Source organism: Mauremys reevesii, linkage group 12, assembly GCF_016161935.1.
Source record: "Mauremys reevesii isolate NIE-2019 linkage group 12, ASM1616193v1, whole genome shotgun sequence".
NCBI lineage: Eukaryota > Metazoa > Chordata > Testudines > Geoemydidae > Mauremys > Mauremys reevesii.
This window is the reverse complement of record NC_052634.1, coordinates 18,287,889-18,304,188: the sequence shown is the minus strand read 5'-3', so window position 1 is coordinate 18,304,188 and position 16,300 is coordinate 18,287,889. Positions and strand designations below refer to the sequence as shown.

The 16,300-nt window shown below is 42.5% G+C and overlaps 1 protein-coding gene across 12 annotated transcripts in view; it reads right to left on the bottom strand.

Moving 5' to 3' along the window:
• PKNOX2 (PBX/knotted 1 homeobox 2) overlaps positions 1-16,300 on the bottom strand; it is a 655,223-nt gene that overhangs the window by 142,352 nt on the left and 496,571 nt on the right. For all 12 annotated transcript variants that reach the window (XM_039496651.1, XM_039496659.1, XM_039496654.1 and 9 more), the window contains one exon: positions 12,986-13,174. In XM_039496651.1, coding sequence (XP_039352585.1) covers positions 12,986-13,174 — 189 coding nt within the window. The remainder of the gene's footprint in view (positions 1-12,985; positions 13,175-16,300) is intronic.

Genomic DNA, 16,300 nt, shown 5'->3' with positions numbered 1-16,300 from the left:
AAAGAGTCACTCCCCTCTGGTAAACTGCCCCCACCAAGGATGATTTTCATTTCTGGGACTCAGGAAAAAACTGCAGTAAAGCCCATTTTTTACTTTTGGAATGCACCAGATTGCACCAAAGAGATATTTTAAAAAAATGTTCAGGGTAGGAGACCTGTGGACTTTACACACATACATTTCAGTTGCCATCAGCTGCAGCATCAATACACTCAGGAGATTTTCAGGAACAAAGTATAAAAATATCAAGCAAATGGACTTGATATAAGTTTGTTTCCCCAGTTGTGCTGCGTTTGACGAAGTATTTTAGTTTACATGGGAAAACAAATGGACACCACTATCATAAATATTGCTGATAACAAATATTGCCAGAAAGTGACTGACACTGGTACAATTCCACTGGAATCTAGGTGATGGAAACAGCCTCCTACCTTCCCTTTCTGCTATCATCACCACTCAAAGTGGATTTCAATCATCATGGGTTTTGCATACATGTATAAAAGTGCTATAGGGTAGCATGGGACATGGATGCCCCAAGTTCCCCATGGTGTGTGGGGATGTGAAAGGGGCACAGTGGTGCAGAGAAGGGGAGACAGCATTGTGGGGGTGATCTAGTTTGTCAAGGAGAACATTAATAGATGACTTTATTGTGGGCTATAAAAATCAGCATACAGAGAAAGATTCCGATAGAAGAGGTCTCTTTGATCTAGTGGACAATGATACAATATCCAATGGCTAGAAGTTAAACTGGAGAAATTCAGACTGGAAATAATGTGTCCATTTTTAACAGAGGGTAGTTAACAATTGAAACAACGTATCATGGGATGTGATAGATTCGCTACCACATAAAGTCCATAGTAGATGTTTTTCTAAAATATAGGCTCTAGTTCAAGCTTGATACAGGAATCACTGGAAGGAATTCTCTGACTTATGTAGTGCAGGAGGACAGACTAGATGACCATAATGTCTTTTTTTACTTTAATACCTATTAATAGTTTCTTAACTTTTTTTTTACTGTTGCTCCTCATTGAGCAGAGGTTTCCATTGAGCTGTGCAGAAAGACTCCCTGATCCTTTTCTTGATTAGTTACAGTTATTCCTTTAAATGTACACAGGAAACTAGAAGGGATGTGGACAATGGCTGACTGGAAGACAAAAGAACAGGAAGGGGAGGGATAGCTCGGTGGTTTGAGCTAATCACCTAGCATTGTGATCTGTGGCAAAATCAGTACTTGGTCCTTCTAGTGAAGGCAGGGGGCTGGAGTTGATGACTTTTCAGGGTCCCTTCCAGCTCTATGAGCTAGGTATATCTCCATATTATAGGAAAGAGTGAGATTCACCATAATGGCAGCTACTGTCACTATCTCCTGGAATCTACAGTGACACGGTTGGACTATCTATGTCATAATTCTCAGAGATGTCCTGACTGAACCAGGCCAGAGAGAGGGAGCCAGATGACATGGCACCTCCACTGGCTCCAGTTAAAACCTGAATACCACCTGGAAAGTGAGATTTTGTCATACACATTGTCCCCCTCCCCATTTGTTCTTTTCCTTCCCCACCTTATTTCTTCTTTTTCCTATCACTCTTCTCATAAGAATCTGGCTTAGACAGCAAAGACTGTATTTCACAACACTGTTGTGAGCCTGTGACAAGAAAAGTAGCCAAAAGCTGAGCCCTAAACAGCCTGATGCTGTTTGCAGGTCTTGGAGTGGCCGATAAGACCATAGGCATGGCCTATCTTTGTCCAGCAGTTTGCCTGCAAGTGAGGGCCAACACCAGACACAGAACCTACCTTTTCTATCTTTGCTGTTCTTTTCCTGCTCCCTCTTGTGTGTATTTGTCATGATTTGTTTTTTAGGAAATGGGATCAGACTTTAACAACAACAGTGACAATAACAGCTCCAGCTCAGCTCAACTAACTTTTCTTTTCCCTAGAAAGACCATTAGTAGCATCCTTAATACTATCAGAGACTCTCAGATGGGGGAAAGGGGTGCTCTTTCTAAAAACTCTGCTCAGGGAAAGGAATAAGAGATGTTGTTAAGATGAAAGTCCCCTTTAATACTTTGCATTTCAAAGGCTTTAACTGTTTTCCCTATCTTTAATAAAAGGTTACAAGGATTTTTAAAGGTGTATTTGACATGGTACTAAGTAGGCTGAGGTTAAACCAAATCTGTCCAATGCTGGACAGTGATGAGCTCATGTCAACACGTTTGATGCTTTGGGTCTGTATAGTCCATCAAATTAACACAGTACACCCATCTGTAACCTTGTACTATTTTGGAAAATGATCATAGAATCATAGAATATCAGGGTTGGAAGGGACCTCAGGAGATCATCTAGTCCCACCTCCTGCTCAAAGCAGGACCAAACCCAACTAAATCATCCCAGTCAGGGCTTTGTCAAGCCTGACCTGATCATTTATTGTTACTCTGGCTCTCCTTTAGTTGACATGGTCAAGCATTTGACTAGATCAGAAGCCCTCAGGCTTTATCATTATCACAGCCTATACAGGTGAATCTCATCTTACGCGCATTTAACATGCGCGAATTCAGCTTTGGATGGTCAGCAAAAACAAAAACAAAAGAGAAAAAATAACAATTTAAATACTGTACCTGTAGTGCGGGAAATTCCGCCCGCCATTACACTCAATGTAATTTTGACTATACGCGATTTTTGCTTTATGCGCTGACAGCAGAATGTAACCCCAGCATAAGGTGAGACTCACCTGTACACCCAGATGCATCCTATACATTTTTTACAGGTGGATTCAACAGTTGCTGCCCTCCTGTTCTCCAGTATAACTGTTGAGTTTATTGAGGAATTGCATATTTTTGTGATCAGCTCAGCTCTTTTACACTCTGTCTATACTACGAGCTAGGGCTGTGATTCCCAAACCTGTGGGCATTACTTCTGCTAGTATAAACAGCCATGTATAAATAAACAGCCGTGTAGCCCTGATAGCAGCAGCAGAGACATGGCTCAAGTACAAACCCTTCTGAAATTGGTGGGCATGGCTCGGCATCCTTTGGTGAATAACGAGACAAAGGAATCATTTAGCATCTCAGCAATGTCATGATCTTCCTTAGTTGCTCCTTTAGAGCTAGTTGTGTGCCTTTAAGCTCAGCCCTGTGTGAATTCCTTCCCTGCTCCCACTTTCTCCTGGGTGGTAGTACTCTACAGCAGCTTCACCAGAAGCAGATTACTATCCTGTCCCCTATGCTGGCTGGACTGGCTAACATTCCAGGGGGTGCAATCAAAACTGGGACAGACAGCAGCCTCACCGAATTTGCTCTCCATCTGCATCCAGAGCAAGAAGATGTCTTATTCTCCATAATTCCTTGCAAAAGCCTGGGCCACAGTTTGGTCCTTCACTCCCTGATAGTCCAGTGGCCCAGCAGCCCTTTTGCAGGCTTCCTGCTTCTGTTCTATGGAAAGAATCTCTTGGTAGGTTTTTAAACCTTGGGCTAACTGCACTTCAAATCTCCTCTTTGTTCTTCAATTCCTTCTTGCACGTCACCCACTCTGGTTTATTCATTTCTATTGGCTTCCCTAAGGTTTGGATTTCCATTTTCTGAAGGATACCTGTTTTCTCAAATAGTGTTACCAGACCAGTTTTGCCTTTCTATGCTTTGTTTTTATTTTGTTTTATTTATTTAATTTTTTTGCTTAGGGGGCATTCAATGACTCTATTAAGAAATGTTTAAATAGCCTCCATGCTGAATCAAAGGATTTCAATTTCCTTTTGATTTTTATGGCTTTTTTGATAAGATTTCTCATTTGTTTGAAAATCTTTCTTTCTACAACTGAGTGTCACAGTGCTAGGTTTTGGTTCTATTCCTCCCCCGGGAATGTTGAACACAATTGTATTATGGTCACTATTACTTAGGGCTTGTGTACATGGAACAGCAAAGTGCTCTAGAGAGGGGTGATTTGTAAAGCACTCTGGCATGTTGCACCCTAATGTAGACTATGTTAACCTGAAGTAGGTGCATTTTCATGTTAGAGCACTATAGAAATTACACCCCGCTACAGGCCTTTGCCATGCCATGCAGACAAGTCCTTAGTAGCTCAACTATCTGACTTCAAATCATGTATTTTTTTTTCTTTGATTGGATGACTTACGCACTACACTGAAGTACTTTTAGATGTCTGGATATCCAATCTGAAATTTGCTTTTGGTGGATAGTCAAACCTTTGGATTTTAGATTTGCTTTTCACAAATATTTGTTCTAGTAAACACTCAAAAATTTGCAGAAAGCTGCCAAGAAACAGTCATAAACACAGTGGGATTGAAACACAAACTGAAAAAAAAAACCTCTTATCAAAAGAAAGCAGGAGAATGCCATGTTGTGTAACCAAATAATCTGATAATGCAACCTTCAATATCAGATTTAAGACCAAAATCATTTGTCCATTTCACATTAAGGTGTGCTCACACTGTCATGTTTATGCACTAAACATGGCTTAGTGCAGTGTACATTGGGGAGCCATTATTTGAGGAAAGTGCTTTACTTTGCATTATTCCAAGAGCTACTATAAAAATATTTGAACTCCTATTGGAAGCATAGCAGTCTTGAAGACTGGGTCATTTTGCAGAGGTTCTTTGGGAAGGTATGGTTTATGCAGGGTCACATTAAGACATGGGCACTCGTGCAGAATCATAGTTTCTAGTGATCATGATGGCAGAAAAAGGCTTGAAATGAGTGTCACTAAAAGCAGAGAGATCTGCCTCAGTTTGCAACAACAGCTATAAGAAGGTGACAGATGCCCGACTCATCTCAATACAGTGTTAACTCCAAGACCTACATCTTGGGGGCCCTGCCAGCCCCACCCCAGCAGAAGACAATGTCTGTGGTAGGAGGAGAGGACTGGACCTGTGTGTGGCACTAGTGAGATTACACTCTTCCCCTTCACCTGACACAAACATGGAATACAAATTCACTGAACTTACATCCCAAGAGACACCTGGATGGACCTTGGTTTGGGCCATTTCAGCTGAAATTTTCACAGATGTTTAAGACCAGAAGGGACCTCTCTGTAAAATGATGACTTTTCAGTCCTGCATGTGATCCATTCCAAAATTTCAGGGAGTGTCCTAGGCATCAATGGCCAGAACCATATTGATTTGGAGAAAATCAGGGAGAGAGGAACCGATGCATCGGGGGAAGGGAGGTAGGAGGGCCCATGCAAAGTCCCTGTTATGGGGGTGAGAGGGGGACCTTGGAATGGGGACACAGGTGGAATGGGAGGCACACAGAACCCCTGGTTGGGGGTGATATTAGGGAAACCTGCTATGGGGTCGGGTGCCCACAATCCCCCTTCCAGAGGAGAAAGCAGGAACAGAAGGCATGGGGGAAAGTGGAAATGGGAGTGCACTCAGAGCTGCTGGTAGGAGGACGGGGAATGCCAGGCACACAGAGCCCCTTGCAGGGGACAGATGAGGGAGTTGCAGGGAGTCCCTGCAATAAGGGGTGGGAGGATAGCACCCAGGGATCCGGGAGGGAGGAGAAGGCATGCAAAGAGTTCCTTGTGGGTGCAATTCACTCAGCCTGCACAATCAATGATGTGAGCGACCCCCTAATATAATTCCATTTTTCATAACTGTTACAATTTACAATGTACAGACATTCAGCTCACTGGTCAGTGATTCCCCAGATCACTCCAAGCACATTGCAAAAATAGAGATACAACATTTGCGAACCTGTAACTCTCTTGTGTGGCAGCCGATGACAATGAGAGTTTGCATATTTTTGCTATCAGCAGAGTCACTTCACGCTGAACCTCCTTCAGAATGTTTGTAACTATTTGAACCAGGTTAATAATTTGTACCAGCACCTCTTCTTCAGATCCCCTCAGTCTTTGACAGTGACTCATTGCTGTTACTTGAAAAGAGTAGGTCCAGAGTAAGATTGTCCCCAACATCCTCTGTGGTGAAGACTAAGTCTGTGCCTACACTACAGGGCCTGGAATTACTTCAAGTCAAAGTTGCAGAAACTATCAGAAGCCTGCATCCCAAGAAAGGGGAAAAAAATCATAGGCAGGAGTTGTAGACCAAGTTGGATGAGCAAGCATCTCAGAGAGGTGATTAAGAAAAAGCAGAAACCCTACAAGGAGTGGAAGATGGGAGGGATTAGCAAGGAAAGCTACCTTATTGAGGTCAGATCATGTAGGGATAAAGTGAGAAAGGCCAAAAGCCATGTAGAGTTGGACCTTGCAAAGGGAATTAAAACCAATAGTAAAAGGTTCTATAGCCATATAAATAAGAAGAAAAAAGAAGTGGGACCCCTAAACACTGAGGATGGAATGGAGGTTAAGGATAATCTAGGCATGGCCCAATATCTAAACAAATAGTTTGCCTCAGTCTTTAATGAGGCTAATGAGGATCTTAGGAATAATGGTAGGATGACAAATGGGAATGAGGATATGGAGGTAGATATTACCACATCCGAGGTAGAAGCCAAACTTGAACAGCTTAATGGGACAAAATCGGAGGGCCCAGATAATCTTCATCCAAGAATATTAAAGGAACTGGCACATGAAATTGCAAGCCCATTAGCAAGAATTTTTAATGAATCAGTAAACTCAGGGGTTGTGCCGCACGACTGGAGAATTGCTAACATAGTTCTTATTTTTAAGAAAGGGAAAAAGAGTGATCTGAGTAACTATAGGCCTGTTAGTTTGACATCTGTAGTATGTAAGGTCTTGGAAAAAAATTTGAAGGAGAAAGTAGTTAAGGACATTGAGGTCAATGGTAATTGGGACAAAATACAACATGTTTTTACAAAAGGTAGATCATGCCAAACCAACCTGATCTCCATCTTGGAGAAGGTAACAGATTTTTTAGACAGAGGAAACACAGTGGATCTAATTTACCTCGATTTCAGTAAGGCATTTGATACAGTTCCACATGGGTAATTATTAGTTAAATTGGAAAAGATGGGGATTAATGTGAAAATTGAAAGGTGGATAAGGAACTGGTTAAAGGGGAGACTACAACGGGTCGTACTGAAAGGTGAACTGTCAGGCTGGAAGGAGGTTACTAGTGGAGTTCCTCAGGGATTGGTTTTAGGACCAATCTTATTTAATCTTTTTATTACTGACCTTGGCACAAAAAGTGTGAATGTGCTAATAAAGTTTGCGAATGACACAAAGCTGGGAGGTATTGACAATACAGAGAAGGACCGGGATATCATACAGGAAGATCTGGATGACCTTGTACACTGGAGTAATAGTAATAGGATGAAATTTAATAGTGAAAAGTGCAAGGTCATGCATTTAGGGATTAATAATAAGAATTTTAGTTATAAATTGGGGACACATCAGTTGGAAGTAACAGAGGAGGAGAAGGACCTTGGAGTATTGGTTGATCACAGGATGACTATGAGCCACCAATGTGATATGGCTGTTAAAAAAGCTAATGTAAAAGCAGCAAAGAGTCCTATGGCACCTTATAGACTAACAGACATTTTGGAGCAAGAGCTTTCATGGGTGAATACCCACTTCGTCGGATGCATGTAGTGGAAATTTCCAGGGGCAGGTATATATATGCAAGCAAGAAGCAGGCTAGAGATAACGAGGTTAGTTCAATCAGGGAGGATGAGGCCCTCTTCTAGCAGCTGAGGTGTGAAAATCAAGGGAGGAGAAACTGGTTTTGTAGTTGGCAAGCCATTCAAAGTCTTTGTTTTGTCCTTTCATGGATTGAGAACTGGTTAAAGGACAGGGAACAAAGGGTAGGAATTAATGGTAAATTCTCAGAATGGAGAGGGGTAACTAGTGGTGTTCCCCAAGGGTCAGTCCTCGGACCAATCCTATTCAATTTATTCATAAATGATCTGGAGAAAGCGGTAAACAGTGAGGTGGCAAAGTTTGCAGATGATACTAAACTACTCAAGATAGTTAAGACCAAAGCAGATTGTGAAGAACTTCAAAAAGATCTCACAAAACTAAGTGATTGGGCAACAAAATGGCAAATGAAATTTAATGTGGATAAATGTAAAGTAATGCACATTGGAAAAAATAACCCCAACTATACATACAACATGATGGCGGCTAATTTAGCTACAACGAGTCAGGAAAAAGATCTTGGCATCATCGTGGATAGTTCTCTGAAGATGTCCACGCAGTGTACAGAGGCGGTCAAAAAAGCAAACAGGATGTTAGGAATCGTTAAAAAGGGGATAGAGAATAGGACTGAGAATATATTATTGCCCTTATATAAATCCATGGTACGCCCACATCTCGAATACTGTGTACAGATGTGGTCTCCTCACCTCAAAAAAGATATTCTAGCACTAGAAAAGGTTCAGAAAAGGGCAACTAAAATGATTAAGGGTTTAGAGAGGGTCCCATATGAGGAAAGATTAAAGAGGCTAGGACTCTTCAGCTTGGAAAAGAGAAGACTAAGGGGGGACATGATAGAGGTATATAAAATCATGAGTGATGTTGAGAAAGTGGATAAGGAAAAGTTATTTACTTATTCCCATAATACAAGAACTAGGGGTCACCAAATGAAATTAATGGGCAGCAGGTTTAAAACAAATAAAAGGAAGTTCTTCTTCACGCAGCGCACAGTCAACTTGTGGAACTCCTTACCTGAGGAGGTTGTGAAGGCTAGGACTATAACAATGTTTAAAAGGGGACTGGATAAATTCATGGTGGCTAAGTCCATAAATGGCTATTAGCCAGGATGGGTAAGAATGGTGTCCCTAGCCTCTGTTCGTCAGAGGATGGAGATGGATGGCAGGAGAGAGATCACTTGATCATTGCCTGTTAGGTTCACTCTCTCTGGGGCACCTGGCATTGGCCACTGTCGGTAGACAGATACTGGGCTAGATGGACTTTTGGTCTGACCCGGTACGGCCTTTCTCATGTTCTTATGTTCTTATGTTCTGAGCTGATGTTGTCAAATTTGCAGATGAACTGAAGCTCAGCAGTTTCTCTTTGAAGTCTGGTCCTGAAGTTTTTTTGCTGCAGGATGGCCACCTTAAGATCTGCTATTGTGTGGCCAGGGAGGTTGAAGTGTTCTCCTACAGGTTTTTGTATATTGCCATTCCTAATATCTGATTTGTGTCCATTTATCCTTTTCTGTAGAGACTGTCCAGTTTGGCCGATGTACATAGCAGAGGGGCATTGCTGGCATATGATGGCGTATATTACATTGGTGGACGTGCAGGTGAATGAACCGGTGATGGTGTGGCTGATCTGGTTAGGTCCTGTGATGGTATCGCTGGTGTAGATATGTGGGCAGAGTTGGCATCGAGGTTTGTTGCATGGATTGGTTCCTGAGTTAGAGTTACTATGGTGCGGTGTGCAGTTACTGGTGAGAATATGCTTCAGGTTGGCAGGTTGTCTGTGGGCGAGGACTGGCCTGCCACCCAAGGCCTGTGAAAGTGTGGGATCATTGTCCAGGATGGGTTGTAGATCCCTGATGATGCATTGGAGGGGTTTTAGCTGGGGACTCTTTGTGATGGCCAGTGGAGTCCTGTTGGTTTCTTTCTTGGATTTGTCTTGCAGTAGGAGGCTTCTGGGTACACGTCTGGCTCTGTTGATCTGTTTCCTTATTTCCTCGTGCGGGTATTGTAGTTTTGAGAATGTTTGGTGGAGATTTTGTAGGTGTTGGTCTCTGTCCGAGGGGTTAGAGCAGATGTGGTTGTACCTCAGTGCTTGGCTGTAGACAATGGATCGTGTGGTGTGCCCGGAATGGAAGCTGGAGGTATGAAGGTAGGCATAGCAGTCAGTAGGTTTTCGGTATAGGATGGTGTTAATGTGACCATCACTTATTTGCACCATGGTGTCTAGGAAGTGGGCCTCCCGTGTAAATTGGTCCAGGCTGAGATTGATGGTGGGGTGGAAGCTGTTGAAATCGTGGTGGAATTTTTCCAGAGTCTCCTTCCCATGGGTCCAGATGATGAAGATGTCATCAATGTAGCGTAGGTAGAGAAGGGGCGTGAGTGGACAAGAGCTGAGGAAGCATTGTTCCAGGTCAGCCATAAAAATGTTGGCATATTGTGGGGCCATGTGGGTGCCCATAGCGGTGCCACTGATCTGGAGGTATATATTGTCATCAAATTTGAAATAGTTGTGTGTGAGGATAAAGGCACAGAGCTCAGCAACCAGTTGTGCTGTGGCATCATCAGGGATACTGTTCCTGACAGCTTGTATTCCATCTGTGTGTGGGATGGTTGTGTTGTTAAAAAAGCTAATGCGGTTTTAGGATGCATCAGGCGAGGTATTTCCAGCAAAGATAAGGAGGTGTTAGTACCGTTATACAAGGCACTGGTGAGACCTCCTCTGGAATGCTGTGTGCAGTTCTAGTCTCCCATGTTTAAGAAGGATGAATTCAAACTGGAACAGGTACAGAGAAGGGCTACTAGGATGATCTGAGGAATGGAAAACATATCTTATGAAAGGAGACTGCAAGAACTTGGCTTGTTTAGCCTAACCAAAAGAAGATTGAGGGGGGATATGATTGCTCATTATAAATATATCAGAGAGATAAATATTAGGGAGGGAGAGAAATTATTTAAGCTTAGTACCAATGTGGACACAAGAACAAATGGATATAAACTGGACACTAGGAAGTTTAGACTTGAAATTAGATGAAGGTTTCTAACCATTAGAGGAGTGAAGTTCTGGAACAGCCTTCCAAGGGAAGTAGTGGGGGCTAAAGACATACCTGGCTTCAAGACTAAGCTTGATAAGTTTATGGAGGAGATGGTATGATGGGATAGCCTAATTTTGGCTATTAATTTGGCAATTAATCTTTGATTATCAGCAGGTAAGTATGCCCAGTGGTCTGTGATGGGATGTTAGATGGGCTGGTATCTGAGTTACTACAGAGAATTCTTTCCTGGGTGCTGGCTGGTGAGTCTTGCCCACATGCTCAGGGTTTAACTGATCACCATATTTGGGGTCGGGAAGGAATTTTCCTCCATGGCAGATTAGCAGAGGCCCTGGAGGTTTTTCACCTTCCTCTGCAGCATGGGGCACTGGTCACTTGCTGGAAGATTCTCTGCAGCTTGAGGTCTTCAAACCACAATTTGAGGACTTCAATAACTCAGACATAGGTTAGGGGTTTGTTACAGGAGTGGGTGGGTGAGATTCTGTGGCCTGCATTGTGAAGGAGGTCAGACTAGATGATCATAATGGTCCCTTCTGACCTTAAAGTCTATGAGTCTATGAGCCTATGCTGGCATAGCCCCCTAGTGGAGACACAGCGAATGCTGACAGAAGGGGGCTGTTGGTATAGTAACACCACTTCCCCAAGCAATGTTAGCTATGTTGACAGAAGCTCTCTTCTGTTAGTATAGTTGCATCTATGCGGGGGGTTTGTCAGCATAGCTATGTTGCTACCGGGTGTAGTTTTTCACACCCTGACTGACATAGCTATGCCAGTATAAGTTTTAAGTATAGACCAGACCTGAGGGAAAAATTGCTTAACTTTCCAGCAATTTCCTTAATTTCCTGAATTTCTCCCTGGTGGTGTAATGGACCTACTGATCCTCTTGCAGCATCTTGCTTCTGATGTAATTTCTTGTTATTTTTAAATACCTTGAATTGTTTACGGTTCAAATTCTATTTTAACCCCTTAATTTTCTTCTTACATGTTGCCTGATGTAGTTGATCTTCCATTTCCTGGGCTTCACTAGGGTTGGATTTCCATTTACCACTTGACTTCCTGCTTCCCTTTCCTTCCAGCGCCTACACAGAAATTTCAAGCAAAGAACCCTAAAAAAAGCCTTAGGATGCACTGAGACACTAAGCTAGTGGTCAGCGGGCAGGATGGAATAGTATAGAAACAATGCACTCTGATGCCTGTCCCAGCAGCTGTCTGTGATGCCTCTGAAGCAAGAGGTAAAAGACAGTACTAGTGAGATTTGTGAAAGGAAGTTCACTGCATTACTATTCTGTCAAGGGCACAACATCTGCTGGATTTCTAGAAGATTTTCTAGAAAAAATCCAGCAAAGCAATTCAAATGGACAAACTCTGACAAGAGGTTGCTTAAAAAAATGTTACTAGAGATTAGGCTTCATGAAATTTTTGTGCCAGGGTTTTGTTGCTATAAAATCTTGTCCCTTTTTCTATGGTAATTGACAAATTCAACAGTTTACATCTCCATAAACTTTAAAATGTAACCCAAAATCTGTTTTTTAATTTACATTTTTTTCAAAGTGAGGATAAGGATTTGTCTATATGCAGTTAGTGTGCAGGGTTTCAAACACCAGTACATCACAGCGCACAGAGAGTTAGTGTGCAGCATGCTAGAACACTTCAGATTTACACCTCAGCTTGCTGTGCACTAATTCACCATATAGACAAGCACTAAGAATTTCCCATGGTTCTAATTAGTTTGTGCCCCCTCTGTAATTATCACTGCATACTGACATACGGCCATATGCAATACTTTATCTGACATCTCAGTTTCATCATCCATAAACTTCCATGGTTAAAACTCTACCAGTCAGTGGCAGTCACCCACTAGAGTCACTTTTCTATGAAAGAGTGCTCTGCTGCAGGATGGCATTCAGAGCAACCCAGTGAAAAACACTCAATCACTGCATCATTTCCTCCTGTGGCTTTGTGCTTATTAATTATGGGTCATTTGCTTTCAAACACATATATTCACATACACACACACAAATTAAGACTTACATTTTCAATAATGCCCCAAATTTTCAGGTGCTTCCATTTTTAGAGCCCACCTGGAAACACTTTTTGATTGATTTCCAGAGCTGCTGAGCAAGTACAATGGGAAGCCAATGGGAGCTGCAGATACTGAGTGCCTCTGAAAATCAGACCCAAAATGTCTTAAATCTCCAGGATTCCTCTGCCATGCTCACACAGCCCGTTAGGAAAATGTGCCTCCTGGCAACTGGATCAAAATGAGGAGGAACTTTATAAAATGGAGTGAAACTGTTTGTAGAACAATAAGGCACAAGGGGAGATTTTAAGAAAGCATGTGTGGTGGACATTTTCAGCCATTACCTGTGGGTGTAGGTTTATGGAGGGCTGGTTTGGGGAGTAGGGCCCCCCAAGATCATTCCTGAGTAGGTTATCGCTGTGCATCTTTGTTTTGAGGCAGGTGATATAACGGTTACAAAAGTCCTTGCACAATTCATTCACCTTCTCCAGCTCCAGCAGATGAATTCTCAAGACCTGAATTGCTTTCACCATCTGAGAAGGATAAACAAAGAGAGGAGGTCAATGCATATCCACTGGCTTTCTAGTAACTACTAGAATCATTGGGCAACCCAAGGAACTGCTAAGGATGAGTATCTGCAAGATTACCTAGGAATTGCTAATGAAGACAATCTGATTAAATAACCTAGTGTACAATTTGCCACATAATCCTTTTTAGGCCTGCAGTTCAGATCTGTTGGTGCTGGTGCAGAAAAGCAGCCTTTTCAAACAGTGCAGCTTTTTCACTAGTGGTAAAAGAAAATAATATTTTTGTTGCCATGGAATTCACCAATCTCCACTATTTGGAGATGCAGAAATTCACTGTAATTACCATCCCAACTAAAATAAATGCCCAAAGAAAATTTGGAGACTAAGCATTGGATGTAAAAATGTGTTTGATTATTCTCTACTGGCCACTCTCTCTAACAAGATTTCAGAGCAGCAATGTGGCTGTGAGCTTTCCCTAGAGCAAAACTTGGGCCTCATTAAAATGTATCCCATAAATGTTAAAAAATGTACACATAAAACATTCCTCTCATGGAACTGAAACTTTAAGTTTTACAGCTTCAGTTTGAAATCTTGCATAATATATAAAATTCCAGCTATTCACTGTGGGGTGATAAAGCCAGTTTTATATAACAAAAAGTCTTTACATGTCAAAGGATTTTTTTAACTTGCAAATTGTAGTGATCATCTTTACAAACTGTTAGTCATAGACTGCTCCTGGGTTGAATGGCTACACACATTTCAATAGCCTTGCCATCAATTGCCCTGATGAGCCTGCAGTGGCAATAGTAGGAGGAGGGCCTTTGGAACTCTGTTGCTATAATGAGGCCTTGCTCGCTACTAGCTCAGAGATTTATAAAAGTGGCATTAAAAAGGGGTAGGAGGAAGGAGAGGACCTCAGGAGATAGCCACATTTCTCTGTCCTAATGCACTGTGAAGGCTTTCTCAGCTGAGTCACAAAGCCAGCAGGGAGACAGAATAACAGGCGCCGATGAGGTACAATTTACAAATAGAACAAGAAGAGATTAATCAGAAGCATGGTTAGCCAGGGCAAACAGGAGACAAACTCCTTTTAGTCCCCATCTACTCCAGGGAATTTTGAGAGGAAGAGGTTGAAAGCCTTTCAGCTCCTGCTTCAGCCCCAGTAATACTGGTTCACGTCGATATGCTACCGAACCCTTGCACTCCCATGCTCCACATCCTACTTGTTTTCTCTTGCAGAAATGGGAATAACGTACAAGGTCAAACAAAACAAAATAAACAAAAAAACCCTGACCAGCACACAAATTGGGAAATTAAGTTCTGCAGAGCTATTCAGTAAATGGACACGAGAAAAGTGTAGCTCCAAAGAAGGATCTCTCAGACTGGTGTATCCATCCAACAATCACATTTATGAAAGTCAATATTCAAGGGCAAAGGCAAGAAGACCTGACACACTCATATATATAAAAAATAAATCTCTCAATTATCTCAGCTCATTTGCTTAGGGTCTCTCATTTTATGTTCCTGCTTCACTGCGTAGTATATCTGTCCAGAAAAAGAGTTACAGTCCAATGGAATACGTGCGCGGGGTTGTAAAAAATACAGATGCTGAATTAATTGACTGTGCGGCACTCAGCAGCTGATTGAGTTGATAATGGCAAGATCTGACCTTTTTCTAATTTCTAATTATATGCATCTCAGCTGGGAGGAATACATGATTCTTATTCTAATGATGGCTAATGTTGCTGGCCTTTTCATCTCCTTTTTGCCATCAGCGGTGGTGGACAATTTGTAGGGAATTAGTAGTGTTAAGAAATCCTCCAGACAACACAAACAAACTCCAGCAGAAGATTTGTTTGCCCTCGCTTGTTCCAGACACAATGATTGCCTAGCAAATCCCACTCAGGAGTGTAGTGTGAAGTGGAGAGACACAAACAGAGGAGTGAGAGGCAGAAATGCTGCACCCCACACAAAAGGCGCTGTATCTGCCAAGGAATCTGGAACAGCTCCAGATTATACATGAGTGAGAAGAAAATTTCATTTCTGTCACTCAGTTGCAAATTCATTAGAGCCACTTCCTTCACTTTCCCTGGATAAACAAGGGCACTGTCACAGGTCCCCCACTGCTGATGATGCTGGGGAGACACAAATGTGTTTTGCTATGGCCAAACCCTGTGAACATCAGACCCCTGGGTCTCATTAAAGATTGAGCAACACGAAGAATAAGGCAGAGGCCTACATGGATAATAAAAGTGGTTAATAAAACACCCCTGCAACAGTGGCAGCAGCATTTCTTCTGAGAGTGAGAGTAAGGGAATATAAGGTGGGCTGCCACAACGGAGAAAACTGTGCGAGGAGTGGTGGTGAGCCCAAACGTGAGAACCCTGTACTGAAAGTGATGATGCCCCGCGGTGAATCTCAGGAAATATCTGTGGATAGGATATTGGCTACAGACTAGGGACTGAGTGGTTAGGCAGCAGTTCTGCAGAAAAGGACCTATGGCTTACAGTGGATGAGAAGCTGGATATGAGTCAACAGTGTGCCCTTGTTGCCAAGAAGGCTAACGGCATATTGGGCTGTATAAGTAGGAGCATTGCCAGCAGATTGAGGGACGTGATCATTCCCCTCTATTCAGCATTGGTGAGGCCTCATATGGAGTAGTGTGTCCAGTTTTGGGCCCCACACTACAAGAAGGATGTGGAAAAATTAGGAAGAGTCCATCAGAGAACAACAAAAATGATTAGGGGGCTGGAGCACATTATGTAAACTGCAGAATATAAGCATGAGAGGGGATTTGATAGCTGCTTTCAACTACCTGAAAGGGGGTTCCAAAGGGGATGGATAGAGACTGTTCTCAGTGGTACCAGATGACAGAACGAGGAGTAATGGTCTCAAGTTGCAGTGGGGGAGGTTTAGGTTGGATATTAGGAAAATCTTTTTCACTAGGAGGGTGGTGAAGCACTGGAATGGGTTACCTAGGGAGGTGGTGGAATCTCCTTCCTTAGAGGTTTTTAAGGTTAGGCTTGACAAAGCCCTGGCTGGGATGATTTAGTTGGGGATTGGTCCTGCTTTGAGCAGGGGGTTGGACTAGATGACCTCCTGAGGTCCCTTCCAACCCTGATATTCTATGAT